The sequence below is a fragment of the Mastigoproctus giganteus genome, chromosome 1 (assembly GCF_048544385.1).
Source record: "Mastigoproctus giganteus isolate SK-2022 chromosome 1, ASM4854438v1, whole genome shotgun sequence".
In the NCBI taxonomy this organism is placed as follows: Eukaryota; Metazoa; Arthropoda; class Arachnida; order Uropygi; family Thelyphonidae; genus Mastigoproctus; species Mastigoproctus giganteus.
In genome coordinates this window covers 253448196-253468943 of record NC_143575.1, presented here as the reverse complement: position 1 = coordinate 253468943, position 20748 = coordinate 253448196, and the positions used below count along the sequence as shown (strand labels likewise).

At 37.1% G+C, this 20748-nt stretch overlaps 1 protein-coding gene across 1 annotated transcript; it reads right to left on the bottom strand.

Moving 5' to 3' along the window:
* Positions 1-2105: 2105 nt before the first annotated feature.
* LOC150091785 (uncharacterized) lies at positions 2106-20299 on the bottom strand. Its single transcript, XM_090369702.1, has 7 exons — positions 20282-20299; positions 19935-20186; positions 17115-17411; positions 14516-14525; positions 10361-10488; positions 8186-8788; positions 2106-3495 (listed from the first exon to the last, which is right to left on the bottom strand). Exons 1-7 carry the CDS (start codon positions 20297-20299, stop codon positions 3136-3138), a joined length of 1668 nt encoding a protein of 555 aa, XP_090225828.1. The 3' UTR covers positions 2106-3135.
* Positions 20300-20748: the final 449 nt, after the last annotated feature.

The window sequence follows — 20748 nt, the reverse complement described above, 5'->3', positions numbered from 1 at the left end:
CTAGTAACCTTTGCGTATCTTAAGCAGAAACTAGTCAGGACTCATTTCATTATAGAATATTTTTAAATATGGAGCTATCTATTTGTAAAATAATGTAGGATAACAAATGCATATGATCAAAGAAGAGTTAGCTTAATGAAATATAGCTGATTTTTCTAAAAATTATTTTGTTTGCAGGGTCCAGAACATTTTTAAAAATTCAGGAAAGGAGTTCTTGAGTAGAATGTTAAGAAAAGTGAATAACCTGTCACTTTAATTGGTGATATTTCTGAGAAGAATTAATAGAAATATTCAGAATTATAACTTTAAAAACCCTTGAAATTTATTTTGGTCAGATACACACGGAATAAAAATTGCATACTCTTAATGTTACCAAGAAAGCCATTCACTACAAGGCGAAAGGACTGCCAGGAATTTCGCTGGGCATCAGTCATTTTTTCTTTCAGTCCTCGTGAAGCAATATTTGCTTAGTTTGTGGATTAATAAATATGTTACCTTTTCATTTTGCTTAAAAATATTACTTAAAAATAACACTTCATATCAAAGCCATACTTAGCTACTTGGAAGGGACTGTTTACTGCATTGTATGCTCCAGGTTGCAAACCAATTGTGGTAGATCATTCTGTTCTCTTGTCATGATCTACTTCCCTGCTGTCCCAGAAATAGAGAAAACAAGGGAATTGGTGAAACCATCTTACAAATCCAGAAGGCACTACAGCATCTCGAAGCCTCATAGATATCACATTTATACTGGGCGTATATGACCTTTTCTGATTCACACTTTTCGCATTTTCTCTTCTTTAATATGAACAGAGTGCAAAACAGAAAATAATAGGTGTATATTCCAATTATCAGTTTTTAAACTTTTACTTAAGTTGTCTAAGCAAAGACGCCACTCTTCAGGTTCGTGAAATACCTCTGATAAAACCAATAGTAAAAACTGATAATTGGAATATACACCTATTATTTTCTGTCATGAAGTCATGTATCTGAGATCCAGTAAATATCACTCTTTTAAACAAGTTTTCAGAAACTCTACACTGGATTTGGTTAGGTTAAGACCTGCTTGATCATCCACAGGTGTTCCAAAATGGGCTTCATACGTGCACTACAAAATTTGGTGCCACCAAATATACTATCCACAAACATAGCAGATTGAGTGTGGAGATAACTTGTTATAGCATGTTGGGGATAATTTATTATACAAATACTACATACTCTGTATGACAGTATTGGTACTCATGTCGCAAGTTCACAAAAGTCCCAATTTCCGCCAAAATATTGACTATAAATTAGTGGCACCGTTGGATTCAGCACACAAAATACATATAAAAAGAAGCATAAACTGTTTTTGATAAATAGTGTAATTCATTTTTTATCTTGGATTAGTATTCGTGATTTATTTATAAATACTCAGGTTTTTTTTTTTTATTAAGAGAAATTATTTAGCAATTTGTTTAAAAAACTCTTCAAATAAGTCAGTTAAAGAAACAAAAATACTTTTATTTTTCTTATTTAAGACAGATTTATTTTTTTTATTTCTTCACTTTTAAGTATAATTTATCCTAAACAGATCATTCCTGTATGCATTTCTTAACTTAATTAATGGTTAGCACATGCTTCAAGCAAGGCACTACAAAGAACTGCATTAAATACACTGCATGGTTTATCCAGAAACCACAGAGAGCTATGGAAAAAGAAAAGAAAAGAAAAGGTACTTCCTTGATAGCATTCTTAGATTTGGGACATTTAATACTAACCTTCATTCTGGAGCTTGCGGTAACAGGTGGGGCTAGTTATGCAATGACGCTTCGACATTACAAAGGAGTCTATTTAAAAAAAAAATAGTTATTTTTTTTTAAAGGTTGATGGTAAAGCTTAAAAGCAAACCTTTGTATGTTGGTTTTATTTATGTATACATGATTTATCTTTTAAACACAACACGAATAAATAACAACATACTTTCTTCGAGTATATATAAAAATACAACATTTATTCCCAGAATAAATATTCTGTTATATACGTTAAATAATATATATTTATATATTATTTAAAATATATATTTATATATTTTATATGGTGCACAAAATATTTATTTCAGAATAGTGTATTTAGAAAGTAATTCCATATTTTGGATATAAATCAACCAGTAACTGGCCACCAGAGGGATTAAAACGCGTGCTCACTTTACGTGCTGTTACTATGGAAACCTTTGTAGCCTGGATAATTTACATTGCTTTTTTAAGGTCATTTAAATGATGTCAAAAAATTAACGAAAATAGAACCAATATTACTTAAAAAAATATCTTTCCTTAAACTAAACACTTAGTAATGGGGAGCGGTTAGCAAATAACAGAGAAAAAATAAAACATTAAAAACTAAACGACTATTAACCATAATTTTCATTGGATAGTAACGAGTTTTCTCTTCAAGTGCACATGAAAATTGGCGCGACCTCTGTTGTCTGATTTACTCTGTTTCCTGACGCGTATCACTATTACTGGAACACCGGCCCGTAAGTTACGAGTGGGAGCACGTGCACTTGGGCGAGACTGCTCCTGACATTTTAGTGTTATAATGTCATAATCAGATCGTGGAATTACTTTCCAAATCGGTGCTATGGTCAAGAATGTAAAGCAATACGGGGAAGGGCACCGGTTGTTGTGACAGCCACAGCAATAATGTGAGCCAATATAAGGGAAGGGCAGTGGTTGTTGTAACAGCTTCAGTTAAAGAGGTCGAGGGATAAAATTGCAGGTCACAGTTTTTCTTATTATTGTTCACTTAAATACATGTAATTATTCAGCTGGCTGCCTGAAAAAGGGGAAAAATAAAAGCGAGGAAAAAGCAAGGGAAAATATGCAAGAAAGCTGAATGTGCAATGAATTAACTGCAGACTACATTGCACATTAGGAGGAATGAAAAACTGAGAAATACATTAGGGTGGTAGTGGGGCATTTAGCTATGTACATCCTATGTGCGGAAGCGACACAGCAGCTATTTTGCCGTCATTGGCAAGCGTCTTAATGGCGAGGATGATGACAATGATGCGGCAAGTGTTACCATAGCAACCCCGGAATGACAGGAAAGTCAAGTGACATTATGAAAATGGACTCACTGTCTCAAGAATGATCTTTAGTAACGCCCAAAGGGTACTTTTGAGACTTGTGACGATGTGGGAGCATAACCGAGACCTCCGATCTGTCCTAACCCTGCCGAACCATAAGCCGGAGAATCATATTTACCGAAGGAGGCCTCGGACAAGAAATGAACGTTAGCGGGACTCTGGTTGCCAGTTCCGGGTTCGTTAGTCTTAACAGTGGCTCGGAAACCACCTCCATCCGCTACGTAATCGACTTGTCTGTATAATCCCTGAGCATCCTTGTATCCGTAAGAGCCTGCTTTGTGTCCGGATTCATCTCCCTTTTCATGACGCCACTGGTTGCCTCCATAGTCTTTACTATCGTATCCAAAGCTATAGGGGAAAGGCTTTCCCTAAAAATAAACAAAAGTTCATATTGTTATTATTTGTTGAATATTGAGAGGAGCATGTGTATGTATGTGTGTTAAGCGGAAACGCAACTAAGGCTATGAGGGATCACTATATTGTGTTTGTAAATTGCGTGTATTCTGTGGTAAATGTTTGCTTGCTGGATGAAAAACAGAAATTTACAGTGGGGAAACTATTAGTAACCATGAGTATTAATATGGGCTTTTTACAAAAGGTGGCCAAGTTATGGAGTCTCAGGTGTGGGTTATATGTCTTTTACCTACAGCAAACTGGAGTTTTTCGTCCAGCCAACAGACAACACACAAATTACAGAGACATTATACTGTCGGTTCATAGCCTTGGTTTTGATCCTTAACACACAATTATTCAAGATACTTTTGGGCATGTAGAAAAACATATATAGCAAAGATTGACTAATCCAACTTAAATTCTTAATGCACAAAATATTTATAAAGTTAGAAATAAACAGAACGAATCACGTTTATCTCAAAAATTATATAAGTAGCACAAAAATAAACTTCTGGAATTCATAATTCTGACCGTAATTCTATAGGTTAATAACTACTACGTGAGGTAGGCGCATAAACACAACTGTTAAGAGGTAAAAATGAACAAAAAACATAAAATACCTGAATTAATCATAGCATTTTCAATAAACTCATACCTATGGGAGTTAAAGGTGTCCTAGAATCGAATCGGTTGTATGGTGACAATACATACCTGCAATTACTCCCAGACACGCGTATACATTTCAATGATTCCCCCCCACCTCTATATAACCATTAGGTACAGCCGCATACGGCTGACCTATATGTCACTTGCCGGAGACTAGTAAACAAAATTATCATTTCCGGAAACTAGAGAATGTAATGCAGTCTGGATTGACTTGTTTTCGTGACCAAAAAGCTCCACCCTTGTGCTATTAGAAAGACGTAGCCTTCAATTTCTACAGGAAATCAGATTTGAGAAAGCATTTACAGGCGTACTATTGTTAAAGTGAATTTGTTTCATTATTTTCAAAGATGTCCTTCACCGCCAGGAGGCGTCTAGGTTATGCATTTTTATTTATTTTGCTTTTTAAAGTCGAGTAATTCGTAACTTTCTATCTTAAAGAAGTTCTGAGGTTGTTCTGATAGGCGCAGAAATAAAGAATAAGCTTGTATTTTAAATTTATTCGTTTATTTATTTTTTGAAGAGATAAAATTATCCACTTTTTTTTTAAATAAAGGAATATGAAGTGAGTCAGTAATTTAAATTTCGAGGGGAGGCGTTGAATTCACCTCCGTTTTGTAAGGAACTTTATTATACTAGTGCATATAAGTATACAGTAATTATCCGAATTGCAGCTAACCTAGTTTCTATGCGAAGTCTCAGTGTCGAATGTACATCTAATCTTATCATTACTCACAATTAAGACAATTTTCAAATCATTAAATGCTCTCACGCTTCAATTTTATATATACAAGCGAAGATGCATCTTAAGGTTACGACTCGACAAAATGGTGTTTTCTTATTTCTACATTCAGACAACGACTCGTTTTATGCTATCCACCCGGAAGCACATGCAACACTTACATTAAGATGTATCTCTCTCAAGCCTGAGTTTCCTTTAGACTAATTTTAACAATCCCTTCGTAGCAGATTTAGCCATATGGAGGCCCTAAATAAAAGCTTTCGTGGGTAGCATAGTTGGTAGAATCATTGTCCTCCCCCCACTGGATGGGAAAGACCTCAGTTCAAGTCGCGTCGATGAAGTGAGGAATTTTTATGGGCTTTTTTTACAGCATGGCCGAGTTAGTCGGTCTCAGATGAGTGTAGCCTAGTTTACACTGAACAATATGGCCTTAGTCGCCGATGCTCCTGAAACCCTACAACAACAACAACCTAAACAAAAATACACTTTGTGGCCCATACGGTATGAAAACATAATTATATTCTATTTAGTATCTTCCAGAAAAAATTGATACGTTCAACATTTAGTGTACCTTCTATTTTTATATAACTGCTTTGAACAGATATAAGTTTATAAAAAAATTCCACTATCTCTATTACTCCAACCATTTACCTATTAGTTTCAAGTAGGCTTACTACATATTTCTTTTCAAGTTTTCTTTGTCTTAAAACGCACGTAATCTACAAATTCTACAACAGTAGGTGGGAGTTTATTCTAAGATTCGATTACTTTCGCCCATCTGTTATTGTAGGTGCATCAGCGAGTTAGGCCACATTGAGCAGTATACATTATATTTTGTAAATTGCGTGTGTTCTGTGGTCGATTTGTCTTCGATTTAATGAAAAACAGAATATCCGGGAGGAAAAACCACGCAACCCTCTCCTGAAATCGATTAACAAAACAACTTTGTGAAAAAGACCCATAAAAATTTCGTCAAATGACAAAATTATTTTTGGTGGAACCAAAATTCTAAGACACAAAAGGATTACTGATACCCAGATGCAAGACCAGCATTTTACAATGTTACACTTCAGCTCATTCAAATAATTTACCTAATTCTTGTAGAAGTTGCATACCGTGATCATTGCCAATAACCACATCTCCTACTTATGTATCATCATTAAACTTGGAATACCTGCATTACTGTCATTAATAAGCATTCAAAAAGTAACTGGTACAGTATCATTCGCCCCTCACCCATCCCTTAATCCATAATGCACTGGTGCGCAAAACTTAAGGACCAACACTATTTCTAAAGGTTACAACCACAAAATCTTTACTTAAGGTACTCTTTACTGATCAGAGTAGATTCAGTCTCAGCAGCGACTGAACGTCAGTTAATCTGCCGAGAGTTGGCACACGGTGTCACCCCGCAAACATCACTGAAAGGGATTGATATGGCGGTCGAGGTGTTCTCGTCTGGGGAGGCGTTATCTTAGATGGACGTACACAACTCCAGATACTGGAAGGCGGTACTGTAACCGGTGCACGCTACTGTACTGAGGTAACCCTTCCCCTGTGCGTCTGTTCCGAGGCGCCATTGACCCCGAGTTCGTGTTTATGGATGATAACGCCACACCCCATCGCACTGCTGCTGCTGCTGATATGCTTTTGGAAAGTGAGGACATTGTTCGTATGGATTGGCCTGCCCGTTCCATCGATCTAATTCCCATCGAACACATATGGGACGCTCTGGGGAGGCGCCTAGCGACACGTCCACACCCACCAGAAAATGTTCACGTGCTGTAGATGGCGCTGACAGAGGAACGGACGATGTTACCGCAAGAACTTATCAACAACATTGTTCTAAGTATGGACAGGCGGTGCAAAGCCTGCATCGACATTAGGGGGTGGCCATATCTCCTACTGATTCATTTTTGACTTTGATGTATCTATATCATAGCAGCCAGTGCTATGTTGCCATTTTTGAATAAAGTCCCTCTGTACTGTTTTGTTTTTGTTTCCGTTGTTGTGTCGGTGTTGTTTCCTTCATCATTTCTGCACCTCACGAGGTTCCTTTTGTACGTTTTTCCCATATCCAGGCAACTCCTATGAGAAGTTACAGTGAAAACCTGACTGGTCCTTAAATTTTGCATACCAATGTAGTAATCTATCCCTTATGGTTTTATGAATTGGAGCAGCGTGCCTAATAACTCACGGCTCCAATTTATAAAGCAATCCCTCATGTGGAACTGTATTAAATTCTTTACTGAAACCTATTGCAATTCTTTTGTGACAACTTTAAAATAGCCAATTATATCAGCCAGACATTATTTTCGCCTTAAAAAAAAACAAAAAAAAAAACATATCTTGATTCCCTTGTAATATTCACATCCAGATGATCATTATGTATTACTTCCTTAACATTACTGTTTCCTTCTGCATACATGGATTGGTTCTGTCAGCTCCTGGTGCCTTATTTATTTTGAAGTGTAAAACTTCAGCTCCCAGTCAACCATTTTACAGTCACTGGTATTCAATCTTAAAAACTTCCTCTCAAATGAATGTGGATGCAAATTATTTATTCATCTAAATAGCAGCCAATTAAAGATCATCGATGCTTTCACTACGGATGTAAAGTGGATCAATATGGTTGATTCCTTACCTTTTGCTACTAATATAAGCAAAGAATTCTTGGCAACTGTTTTTCACGCCTCATAATCTGATTTAGAATGCTTGACCGACCTTGAGTGCCCTCGTAGGTAGCCCAGTCGCTGTGATCACCGTCCTCCCCACACCGGTTGGAAAAGACCTTGGTTGGTTGGTTCCAATGGGTTTTTTTGGCACAAGGGCAACTAAGACCAAATTGTGCGTGAAAAGATCACGTTGATGACATTAGGAATTTTTATGGGCCTTTTTTACAACGTGGCTGAGTTAGTCGGTCTCAGGCTAGGACAGCAAGGTTTTTCCCTCCCGGAAACTCCGGTTTTTTTTGTTCAGCACAGCAATTTACAGATAATATACACGGAGCAATATGGCCTTAGTCGCTGATTCTCCTAAAATCCTGCTACAGCAACATTTGATCCCTGAGTTACTTTATTACAGACTAATTCATGTTTATTGTAGGATTCAGGGTCAACTGATCATTTATAATCATTCTATATATTAAAATCCATTTTCCCATTAAGTTTTTATATTATCTGAAATAAAATTTCAAAAAAAATGTAACAAATATATCGGATTCAAATATGAAGAACAGATACTATAATCTAATTCCTTACGTAGTCTTGGCCATAGCTTGGTCCAGAGAGTGCGGTGAGATAAGTTTTTTCCGGATAGAGTGGTCTTGAAGAAAGATAGTTTGATTGGGTATATGAAGGCTTTGGAACAGGCTGAGATGGTCCGGAATAGGCTGATCTTAGAGGAGCACGGGGTACTCCAATATATGCTGGTTGAAGAGGGACACGTGGAAATCCACCATATATTGATCCAAGAGGAACACGGGAAGGTCCAGAATAGCTTGATCCAAGAGGAACACGGGAAGGTCCAGAATAAGTTGATCTTAATGGAACAGTAGAAGGTCCAGAATACTCTGGTCCAGGGACAGCAGAAGACCTTGAATATGTTGATCTCAGAGGTCGAGATGATGTTCCAGAATACTTTGATATAGAAGGAAACTTTGATCTAGAGTAACCAGCATTGGTAAACAAACTTGGAATGTCATTCGATTGAGCATCTTCATATAGAGAATTGTAAGAATTTATAGGACCTTGTCCCTGTCCAGAAGAACTTGCTGGTAGTCTTGCAACTGGCTTCGATCCATAGCCATAATGGAAGGGAGGCACACTAGCTGTACACGCTACAATCAAACACAGACTAATTACCTGTAAGAAAAGAAATGGCATATTTCAGTAATCTTAAGAAAATTCTTAGAAATTCTTAGAACATTCTATACTGTGAACGTTCTTCTACTTTTAAAAAAGCAGTTTCCTCTTTTAAAAAAAAAGCCACCTAACCGAGTGAACTAATTGTAAAAATAAGTTTCCATTCGTCTTTGCTATTTAAAATTCTGATACACGTGTTTCCTTGTTCTATGTTGTTTCTATAGCAACATTAACTGAACTTTAAAATGGAATGGGATTTATGTTTTACTACTCATGCGCGATTTGCAACTGCGCATGAGTAAATGTCGTTTCGGTCTTTTGGGAAGCACACCCACTTTTGTTTTAAATTGGAGCGTGCCACCATGTGGTCTATTTTTGCATTGTTTTCTAGAACAACTTCCTAGCGAATCATTTGAAGAATAATGCAAATTTGAAGTATTTAAGGGCTGCGAAAGTTGATACAAAAATAAAAAAGAAGGTATTTATATAACTGTGGTTGTCGTGCGACAGAAATTTAGGTCTAAGGAACTGCACGGTACATTTAATGAATAAATAATTAATTCACTTCCATTCATTCCAAATATCTTCTGCTTCGTGAATGATTGGGAGATTTTTAAAAACTAAAAATTGAATTATTGAGATTTTTATTCTATCAAAATATAGTCGTTGAGCATTTATTTCAATTCATTTCAAATGTCGTCTGCTTTTAATCATTCATTTCAAATGTTGTCGGCTTTTAACAATTAATTTCAAATGTCGTCTGCTTTTAATCATTCATTTCAAATGTTGTCTGCTTTTAATCGTTCATTTCAAATCATCTACCTTAATTATTAATTTCAGATATCGTCTGCTTTAATCATTCATTTAAAGTGTTGTCTGCTTTTAATCGTTCATTTTAAATCATCTACCTTAGCCTAAAAATATTTCTTGACAAAATGTCAATGAATATGAAAAATGTTTAGGCATGGGTAATGCACTTCCATCATTTCTACTACCCAGGTAGTATGCATGCGTCGTTTAATTATATCTCATACTGTGAATACCTTCACAACGAGTTGCCGAGGTATTGCATTGCTTTGAATAAGCAACGCTTCACCAGTGGAGAAGACTAATGTTACTTATTCAAAGCAGTGCAATACCCCGACAACTCATTGTGAAGGTTGTAGAAATGATGGAAGTTCTCTCTGTTCTCTCCATGCATAAACAACTTTTTTCATTTTCAACCTTAGTAATTAATTTCAAATGTCGTCTGCCTTAATCATTCATTTAAAATTTCGTCTGCTTTAATCATTAATTTCAAATGTCGTCTGCTTAAATCATTCATTTCAAATTTCGTCTGCTTAAAACATTCCTTTCAAATTTCGTCTGCTTAAGGTGAAATTTGTAAAAATTCCATTCGAGCGCTAAATATTCTATTCAAAATACTTATTTTAAATTATATTTTCTTTATTTTAATTAAAATAGTTTAAAAATTATTAAAATTGCTCTAATAGTTCGTATTTTCTCATTTTAAATCATTATTAGACTTCGCGTCTGTATATTATTAAATTTATGTCGTAATTTATGGCTTACCTTGACAAGCATACTCGTTGGTGGAGTGAAGGAAATGTTACAGTTGGACAGGTGGCTTAGCCCTTTATAGCCACAGCGCTGTCCCAGTTCTGAAGGGGTGGTTGCTTTCAAAATTAGAGCACCTGTCGCTGGTCAGAAAGTGAAAGTTGTGCCCCAAGGACTGGGCTGGGCTGGGCTGTACCAGGATGTCGAAGTAAATGAGAGACTCTTCCAAGACGATATGTGCCCACTTATTCTTCTCATCCACGTGAGAGTGCGCCGTTTAAGGGATAAAAAGCGTCGATAAATTTTCTCGGAAGTTACGGGACGGTGTGAAACGCGCCGATGGTGATCTCAGCGCATTTCACAAGCGCAATTTGATACGGACACGACCCGAGTTCCATGTGAAGTAATTTGCTGGTGTCGTAACGAATTAAGTGAGGGAAAGTGGATCATGTCTCGCTTATTACAGAAGTGATTTGGCGTACACAAGTAGCTCCACACCAGCATCGTTTTCTCTCTGTCACTTTTTCATTCTCTCTTTATCTGGCTATCTTTGCCCCTCGTTCTCTTTCTTTCTTGCTTTTCCCCCTCTCATCTCTTGCTTTCTTATTATGTTTAGTTTCTTTTCCTCTTCCCATAGTGTCTTTCTTTCGATCCCTTTATTTTCATTCTTTTCATGTTATTTCTCTCTGTTCTCTCCATTTTATTTTGTTTCTCTGTTTGTTTTTTCCTTTTTCTCTCTTACTTAACAGAGAGCAGGACACACTCGCCATTCATATCATACAGAGCTATCTCTCTACGATAGATCTAGAACACATCATATTGGCTGGTAATTTCAACTGTACCCTTGACCCCCAAATGGACAGAACATGATTTGTTGAACACCCTATAACACTAATCAAAAATCTTCAAGCCATGGTAGACAACAATGACTTGGTCGACACAAGTTGAGTTGGTCCACCATTTAGTTGGTCCCTTCTCTTGACGCATTAATATAACATCTCATGTGGAGCCTACGGAGGAAGTTGCAGAGCAGAATTCTGATCGAATTTCACCAAATGTTTCCTTCATCTCAACACAGAACTGAACAGTGTGGGTCACCTCTTCACCATCACTAAAGAGTCCAACTTGTTCAACTAAAGACCAACTAAAGTCCAAATTGTTCAATTAAAGTAAAACTAAAGACCAACTAAAGTCCAAATTGTTCAATTAAAGTCAAACTAAAGACCAACTAAAGTCCAAATTGCGTTCAATTAAAGTCAAACTAAAGACAAACTTAAGTCCAAATTGTTCAATTAAAGTCAAACTAAAGACCAACTAAAGTCCAAATTGTGTTCAATTAAAATCAAACTAAAGTCCAAATTGTTCAATTAAAGGCAAACTAAAGACCAACTAAAGTCCAAATTGTTCAATTAAAATCAAACCAAAGACAAACTAAAGTCCAAATTGTGTTCAATTAAAGTCAAACTAAAGACCAACTAAAGTCCAAATTGTTCAATTAAAGTCAAACTAAAGACCAACTAAAGTCCAAATTGTGTTCAATTAAAGTCAAACTAAAGTCCAAATTGTTCAATTAAAGACAAACTAAAGACCAACTAAAGTCCAAATTGTGTTCAATTAAAGTCAAACTAAAGACCAACTAAAGTTCAAATTGTTCAATTAAAGTCAAACTAAAGACCAACTAAAGTCCAAATTGTTCAACTTGTTTACTGATAAAATGCCAAGAAAACTGTTCATGTTTAATAATAATAAAAAAATAAACATCTCTCTCTCTCTCTCTCTCTCTCTTGTTGTTATTCTTCTTTCCGTCTTTGTTCTTTGATCATCTCTTTCTTTACGAGTCTTTCTTCTTTATAATCTCTCTCTCTCTCGCTCTATCTCCCCCTCCAGCTTTCTTTATATTTCAACGTCTGTATTCGATTGCTTTGTCTGCAGTTGTTCCATGACATGACCTCCTATTCGATTTAATATCAGTGTACATAAGATTGATTTCGATACCGCGCTGATAAAAACATATTAAGAAACATCTAGTTAAGTGTAGGCCAGAAGGGTGTCTTGCATGAGTAATGCATAAGATTAGTCAACGTTTCAATCACCTACTTTTTAACTAAAGCTTAACCGCGTTGTTCAAAACAGAAATTGTTGTGCATTAGAAGAACATGTTTAGACTTCTACTGCGCAGAAAAAGAACGCATACACGTAATAGAAGAAACCCATTCGAGTATAGCTCATTAAAATCCAAACCAAAATATTGATCATGACCGTGACATTACGCCATTTTTATTATCCACTTGAGTTTTAGTAAACATCCGAAGACGGATGTAGTCCTGGTAGAATACCATTGTTACCTACAAGGGCAAAATTAGTTTCGAAGGCCATAAGTTCTACAGACTTCTATAAACACAGATTGTAATCGCGTAGGTACACAGTAAGGAGGTGGTGTGTCTTGGAAAAGGAACTCATTTGTCGTGAGAAAGTAGAACAAATGGGTGGGTTTAATAGGTGCGGCTTTTGGTTTATGAGTACAGCACGAGTATCCTTTAGGACCTTGCCATTGTGTTTACAAGATTACATCATTGCCTTACGTATAGGACATCCGGAAATTAATAATATTCTTCTGGAAAGTTCTCTTGGTTCATTCAGACTCCGGCCTCGTTGAGTAGTACATGAGGGAAAACGGCTTTCACAGGGGGATGGAAAAGGATGTTGACCCATCGAACTTCTTCTCCTACAAGGTCTAAAGAAATGTAAAAACAACTTTGGTTTACCCCATGCTGGGAGAGTTTGATGATCAGTGGTGAGCCTAGTTTCAGAAAAATTTCATGTCCTGATTCCCTATCAGTCAACAAAAATTTCATGCAGATTCAGCAACAAGATGAACCCCTGATGGCGTGGCCCAGTTTCTCAGCAGTTGCCTGTATTGTTAAATCAGCACATCGGAAAGCAAATGTGGTAAAGAAACGTATTTTCCCAGTATGACAGTACCATTGGGAGGCGCTCGCTGACATAATGGAATAGGTATTTATAACCAATCCCTACACATAATCAGTACCATTGATTGCCATCTCTAAACAGTTTACGTTCCCATATTAAAGTCTCCAAGAGTGAATAAAGATTCTTTTGTTGTTGACAGACATTAGAAATGAGGACAAGAAAGAATTTTGTAGCTCTTCTAGCAATGGTCGAATTATATTTATAGGTATATAAATTGTCGTTCAGTGTTAGGAATTTCCAACGTTTCTCTCCTGGAGGCAACTCAGACCATGAGACATCGATGCATGGGGTTTTTAAATGGTAGAAGGCTCATTGTCGGATGAAAAATCAGCAAAGAAAGAATGAGGATTTTGTGCCATTCTGTAATTTAAAACGTGCCTAATATTTTATTAACTAACTTTTGCTAAATAACAAATATGGACTTTTGTAGTTTTTTAAACATTGAGTATTCTATTATTTTTATTTTTCACTACGAACTGGTTAATTACTAGATCTGGTTCCTTTAAATGCCCTATTTTAAGGAACCCACGTGTTCGCTGATTTCTCGATAATAATTCTTTATATTTTACTTAGCCTTGTACCAGTTCTTCGACTTCCTTCTTGTTTAGAACTATAAATTGTTGACTAAAAATCATAGTGTCACCAACTACCTCCAAGGGCTGCAAAATTACTTTACACCAGGTGTAGCCAATCCCAGGCCCACCACAGGCCACGTCCTATCAACAAGATCTTTCATTACAGTAGGAAAAATAATTAAAAATGAGGAGGGGGATGGAGTCTTCTGTGAATTACTGGATAAAGGACATAATGACCTTTAGGTCACATGACCATCAGCGTTACCATAGGCTATCATTAAAGTTCTAATGGTCTATTGTTGATATTAAGTATTTATTAATTAATAACTGAGTTTTTATTGCGATTCAAACCAATAATTACTCCATTCTTGTTTTAATATAATTCACTAATAAACTTTATATAAAATATTACTAGATTAGGATAATCTTCGAATTTAAAATTGCCTGAAATAATTCAGAAAATTCAGGAGATTTTTCGGTATTTTTTCTAACAATTCAGGAGACTTTAAATGAGGCTGAGAAATTTACAATTAAATATCTACCACCGTATTTATTTCATTCACAAGTGTTGCTACCTATTGGTAAAAATGCTTAAATAATTCACCTTCAAAAAGCTATAAAAAATACATTTTTAAGCCGATATTGAGAACAATAACAAGCTATTGTTATATCAGAATCCTTTGCTGTCCTATTTCCATCAATGCCACTTTCATAATCATGATTTCAATAAACATGACAACATGGGGGGGGCGATTTAATGAGGAAATTAAAGAATATGTGTCACTCTGGTATTAGCATTAGCATTAGCATTAGCATTAGCAGAGGCATATGATGCAAGAAAGCAAGCTTATTCAGCATCAGCCAAAAAAAACAAAAAAAAAAAAAAAAAAAAAACCCACTCCCATTTCACCCCTCCGTTCGTTCGAAATACCTGTCCAGTTGAGCTTTAAATTTGTTTAGGCTATCAACTTCAGCAATCAGTGATGGAAGTCGGTTCCACCAACCAACCACCCGCTGGCCAAAGGCAAATTTCCGCACATCTATCCGACATCCGTCCTTCCTCAATTTGAATTTATGCCCTCTGAGGTGATTATTCTGAGAAAGATGAAGAATCCCATTGGCATTGAGCATGCTCAAACCATTCAAAGCCTTATACACCTCTATCAGATCACCTCGCCGGTGCCTAGTCTCCAGACTCTGTAATTTGCAAAACTTAAGCCTTTCTTCGTAAGAGCACCCCTTTGTTCCATTCACTAATCTTGTTGCCCTTCTCTGTACCCGTTCCAGCAGCTCTACATCCTTCTTGAAATGAGGCCTCCAGACCTGTATACAGTACTCAAGATGTGGCCTTACCATTGCCTTATACAAGGGAATAATCACCTCCTTATCCCTGCTAGAAAAATTCCTGTATATCATTGACAAGACACCATGAGCTACTCTTGCAGCTCGTCTGCACTGCTCAGAGAATTTCATATCTGCCTGCACAATTACCCCCAGGTCCTTTTCATTCTCCACCACTGTCAGTGTAGTACCGCAGAGTTCATACGTTGCTCTGGGGTTACTGTTTCCCATATGCAGCACTTTACATTTGTCGATGTTAAACCTCATTTGCCACCTCTCAGCCCATCTGTTCAACCTGTCCAGATCCTGTTGCAGCAGCATAGCGTCAGTATTGTCCTTAACGACCCTGCCAACCTTTGTATCATCTGCAAACTTGGACATTAAACTTGATATCCCATCATCAATATCATTCATAAACACCGAAAACAACAACGGACCCAACACTGAACCTTGAGGAACTCCACTAATAACATTAGTCCACGTTGAGCAGTGTCCATTGATTACCACTCTCTGTCTTCTGCCACTCAACCATCCCCTTATCCATAGCAGCAATTTGCCTCCAATGCCACACTGCTCCAATTTGTGCAGCAGTCTTCCATGTGCAACAGTATCAAAAGCCTTTCTAAGATCCAAATATATAATATCAAAGTTATTCCCTGCATCCAGTTCTTTTGTGACTACATCATAGTATCCAATCAAATTGGTCAGGCAAGACCTGCCCTTAACAAAACCATGCTGCGTCTGAGCTATAACTGAATTCTTGTCTAGATGATCCTGCAGTGCTTCTTTAACCAGTGCCTCCATTAATTTACCTGGAACAGAAGTTAAACTAACAGGTCTATAATTACTTGTGTCAGCCTTTGAACCTCCTTTGTGAATTGGGGTCACATTTGCACATCTCCAGTCCATAGGTACCTCCCCTGAGTCCAAGGAAGCTCTCATAATTATGGCTAAGGGTTTGCTTACTTCCTTTGCTGCCTCCTTTAATATAACTGGATAGATCCCATCCACCCCAGGTGCCTTTTTTATGTTTATCCTCAACAATCTCTCCTCCACTTTCCTCTCAGTTATTACAAAATCATCCAGCTCACTGCCAATGTTTACTTTACCTACATCATTCTCCTTCCTGAATAACTCCTCATGCGTGAATGTAGATGCAAAATACTCGTTTAGATTGTTAGCCACCTGAGCAGGATCCTCAACTGTTGAACCATCAATATCCAGTGGACCAATCTGATTCATCCCTTTCCTTTTCGAGTTCAAGTATGTAAAGAACTCTTTTCTGTTTTTCTTTGCATCCTTTGCCAAGGATTTTTCATAGTCTGCCTTTGCCTGCCTAATCTCCTTTGTGACTTGGTTACAGACCAACTTATATCTATCATAGGCTTCCATGTCACCCATTAATTTGTATGTATCCCATGCATTTTTCTTCTCTGCCACATGTCTCATTAGTTCATCTGACAACCATTTAGGCCTAAACCTTGAACAATATTTCTTAGTTGGTATGTAAAGCCTGGTAGCCTCCAAGATTAGTTCCTTGAATGCTTCCCATTTTGAGTTTGCTGTTGGTAACATCATCAGTTGGTCCCACTGTATAGAATTTAAATACTGTCTCAGACCATCATAGTCGCCTTTACGAAAAATTATTGTAATTTTAAGTCAATGTTTAGAATAAACAACTTCAATCTTTTTTCTCTGCGTTTAATTGCTAATAAATTATAAAACAGACTTTACAGAGCTTTGATTTCTTCTAGAGAAGACATAAAATGTTTGGAGTGAAAGAAAAATTAAATTTTTCAATAGGAATAGTTATTTACAGTTTTTCATCATGAAATTGAATTGTCTCAGTGTTTTGGATATACAGGAGATGGCTTATAAGGTAACTGCCTTGGGGCTTCGTATTTCACTGGGGAATTTTCTGCAAGTAGTTGGACATCAGCGGGATTCTGGTTGGCTACTCCAGGTTCGTTGGTTTTCACCACTGCTCTGAAGCCATCGGCATCCGCAACGTAATCCACTTTGCGGTAGAGTCCGTAAGCATCCCTATAACCATAAGATCCCTTCTTGGCTCCGTTATGATCACCTTCTTCTTGACGAAATTGGGTGTTTCCATATTCGTCTTGGATGTCCTGAGCGAAACTGTATGGTTGAGGCTTCTCCTGGAATAATTGAAGAAAAATTTAGGTTTTGCATATGTTCAAAAATCAATGCATTTGTTAAAAACAAAGGTGAGTTTAAACAGGAGCTAGAATTTCACCTAGATGATGCTATTGTCACCACAAAGCACACTGGGTTAACCACAATATTTGCATGTTCTAATATCGGGAAAATCAGGATGTATATATATACAGTACAAGTATTGTAGAGAAGAGATGTATAAACATTATATAATTTCAGAAAAGGATGGTATATCATGCGATAATTTCCAGTGACTCCCAGACTCCTCATCTCAGAACCGTCTCGGCTAGAACAATGGCTACGACAGCAGTTCATTGATAATGTATGGAGAAACCTCTAGTTTTTATTTTTAGGATGGGGAAGCTTTGTTTTTCAGTCTTGGGAGGCTGCATTTTTTCTTCTTCCAGACATTTAAGCTTTTCATCTCGCATGTGTTGGATTGTTTAAAATGTGGCAGAGGCATTTAAGGCTATGAAGCATTCGTATATCGCTTCTATATACAGCGTGCATTCTATGGTCCGCTTGCCTATTTTGTTGGAAGATAAACCGAGTTTCTCGGTGGGAAACTTGCCTCAACTTGACAAACTGAGTCACGGTCTCAACAACGATCCATAAAAGTTCTTTTTCGTCCACGCGAGAAACATCTCTCAACTTCAGCTAGTTTTAACATCATTCAGTGGTCTTCCTACTGTGTAGATTTCTAGATGGTAGAATATCGTTACTCATGGACAAGTATTCTACAAGACTCAGCCCTACGATGAAAATAAAGGAAAGTCCAGTTTTCAGTGTTACTTTCAGGGGTAGACAAAGTAATGGCAAACCTGGTATGAAGATAGTAGTTTTAGTAATGTCTGTGTTACGTATTTATGAACATGCAGTGATGATAAAAAGGTACATGAAGAAAGTGACCAACCTGTCTGAATTCCAACAAAAGATAGCTCAACCAATGCGGATATAATAGGACTAACTGAGATATTCTGCCATCCAGAGAGGACATGAAGATTTCATTATGGTGAGTATAGCGTGTTCAGGAGGGTATGGGTAGAATGGGAGCCAAGTGTGATTGCTTAATTTCGGTCTACTTCAAGCTGCCTCGCCCTCGTGGTGGCACAGCGGCTATAATCACAATCCTTCCATATTGGGTCCAAAAAAAGTTCATATTTTTTGTGTAAAGTTTTCCTCGCCACTAACGGGACGAAACCTTCCCATGCAGTTTACAAAGGATCTGGGTTCTAATCCCATCAATGTCACGAAGAACTTTTATGGACTTTTTTTATACTGTGGTTGACAGTCTCAAGCGTGGTAGCAAGGTTTTTTCTCTCCAGAATTTGGTGTTATTAGTCCAGCAAAACTGGTGAAAGAATTTGTTCTCTTGGGTAATCGTAATATGAAATATTTATTTATTTATTCTTTATTTTTCGCAACGTAGCTAAATTATTCGGTCTAGGGTGAGGGTTGCACAGTTTTTTAACAGCAAACAGACCAAAGAAGAGATGCAATTCCAGGACAATATACTGAACTCTCATAGCCTTAACTGCTTTGGCCCTTAAACACATATACAAAACCTGCCTCTTATGAATTTGAAATCGTGGACTGACAATACGAAATGAGGAAACAGATTTTCGAACCTTCTCGATGATTGTTATTTATTCCAATATGGCAGATAAAGTAAAAATAACTCCAATATCATCGACTTAATTCTCACCAAGGATCTGCACCCAAAATTTGAGAGTGCAGGAACCAATAGGTAGTGATCACAATGTCATGAAAACAGCGGCATTCAAAGCGATTTCTGTAGCCTGGAGAAAAGGGGAGGACTTTAATTTCGAAAGGGGGAATTCCCTTGACATTGAAAGAACTGAGATAATCCTTGGAAAATTGAAAGGACTGAGATATTTCTTGGACTCTGTTAACTGGTAGGCAAATTGCTGACCACGAGTTCATTATGAGAAGTATTCAAGGTATTTATTCTGGAAGCTACCATTAGATTTGTTCCAGTGCAGAAGTTTTTTCACGAAATGAAGATGCCCAAGTGGATGACCACAAAGGTTAAGAGTTTAATTTAGCTGAAGAAAATGCATGGGAGAGTGTTAAGCTATGGTGAAATATTGATTTATATGAGTATTACTAGCATTTATGTAAGAAAACCAATTGTGGATTAAGAGAGACAAAAGCTACTAACAGAATCGCTAGCAAAGAGAGCTAAAGATAAAGAGTTCTCTTCGTACGTGAATACAAAGAGAATGAATCAGATAGGGGGGTCCTTAACGTAAAGATGTGGCGCCATCTAGGACCGATATCGTGGACTGAAATGGCGAGATATTATAGAAAATTAAAATCTAAAATTATTATTTGTTGTTCTTTGAATGGGACGATTATAACAAGAGACCATAATAACATTGGTGGTTTCATAATAATATTTAATAAATATATTATTAGATATAATTTCCAAAAGATGAAATAATTTAATCTTTAGAAAAATCTAGACAGAAAAGTAGACTTACATATTCACCGACTGGGTAAGGGACCACGTGTAGTTTTGGGGCAACTTGTCCTCTCTCTGGATATTCTGGTCGAGGAAGTCTGTTGTTAGTAGACAAAACAGGAACCTGAACACTTGAATCTTTATAGGGAGGTGGTTTAGGGGCAACAGATCTTACTTTAACTGCTCTGGTCCCTGACGCCAAGGGTTTCTTGACTTCTTCCCGATATGTGGGAAGAGAATGGGCAGCGACAGCCAAACAGAGGATAATTACCTAAAATATAATTAAATTTAAATAATTATACTTATTACAAACGCTTGATCCTGAAAAAAAAGTTGTTTTCGTACAAAATCATTCTTATAACCTACCTGCGAAAGCATGGTCATACTTCAGAGGGGGACTGATAATGGAAAACGCGTCCAAACATTACGAGGGTCACTTTTATAGGCAAGCAGATGCCCTATTTTGGGTACACTCTTTGTATCAGTCAGTATGTTGCAAAAGTGAATGGCAGCGGGCAAAGGGCGTTTTCGAAGGTAGCTGCGACCACTTTCTCCAATGTTACACCCGTAAAGGTCAGTATGCCACCTGAAAGTAAGGCAACTGAGGATTCCCGCCCTTCCCTGAAGACATCAGAAGTAAAGTGGACTGTTAGAGGGAGGAAAGACGGAAAGAAATGGATGAAAAATGTTCTCTATGAATTTAGGTAAATGATGTCGTTGAATGGGATTGGTACCAGAAGAAATGGGGAAGTATGGTAGGAGATTTCAATATAGAAACTGTTTTGGTGTTTAGAAATACGAAATAGTTATGATGGTTTTTAAATAGATTTTGC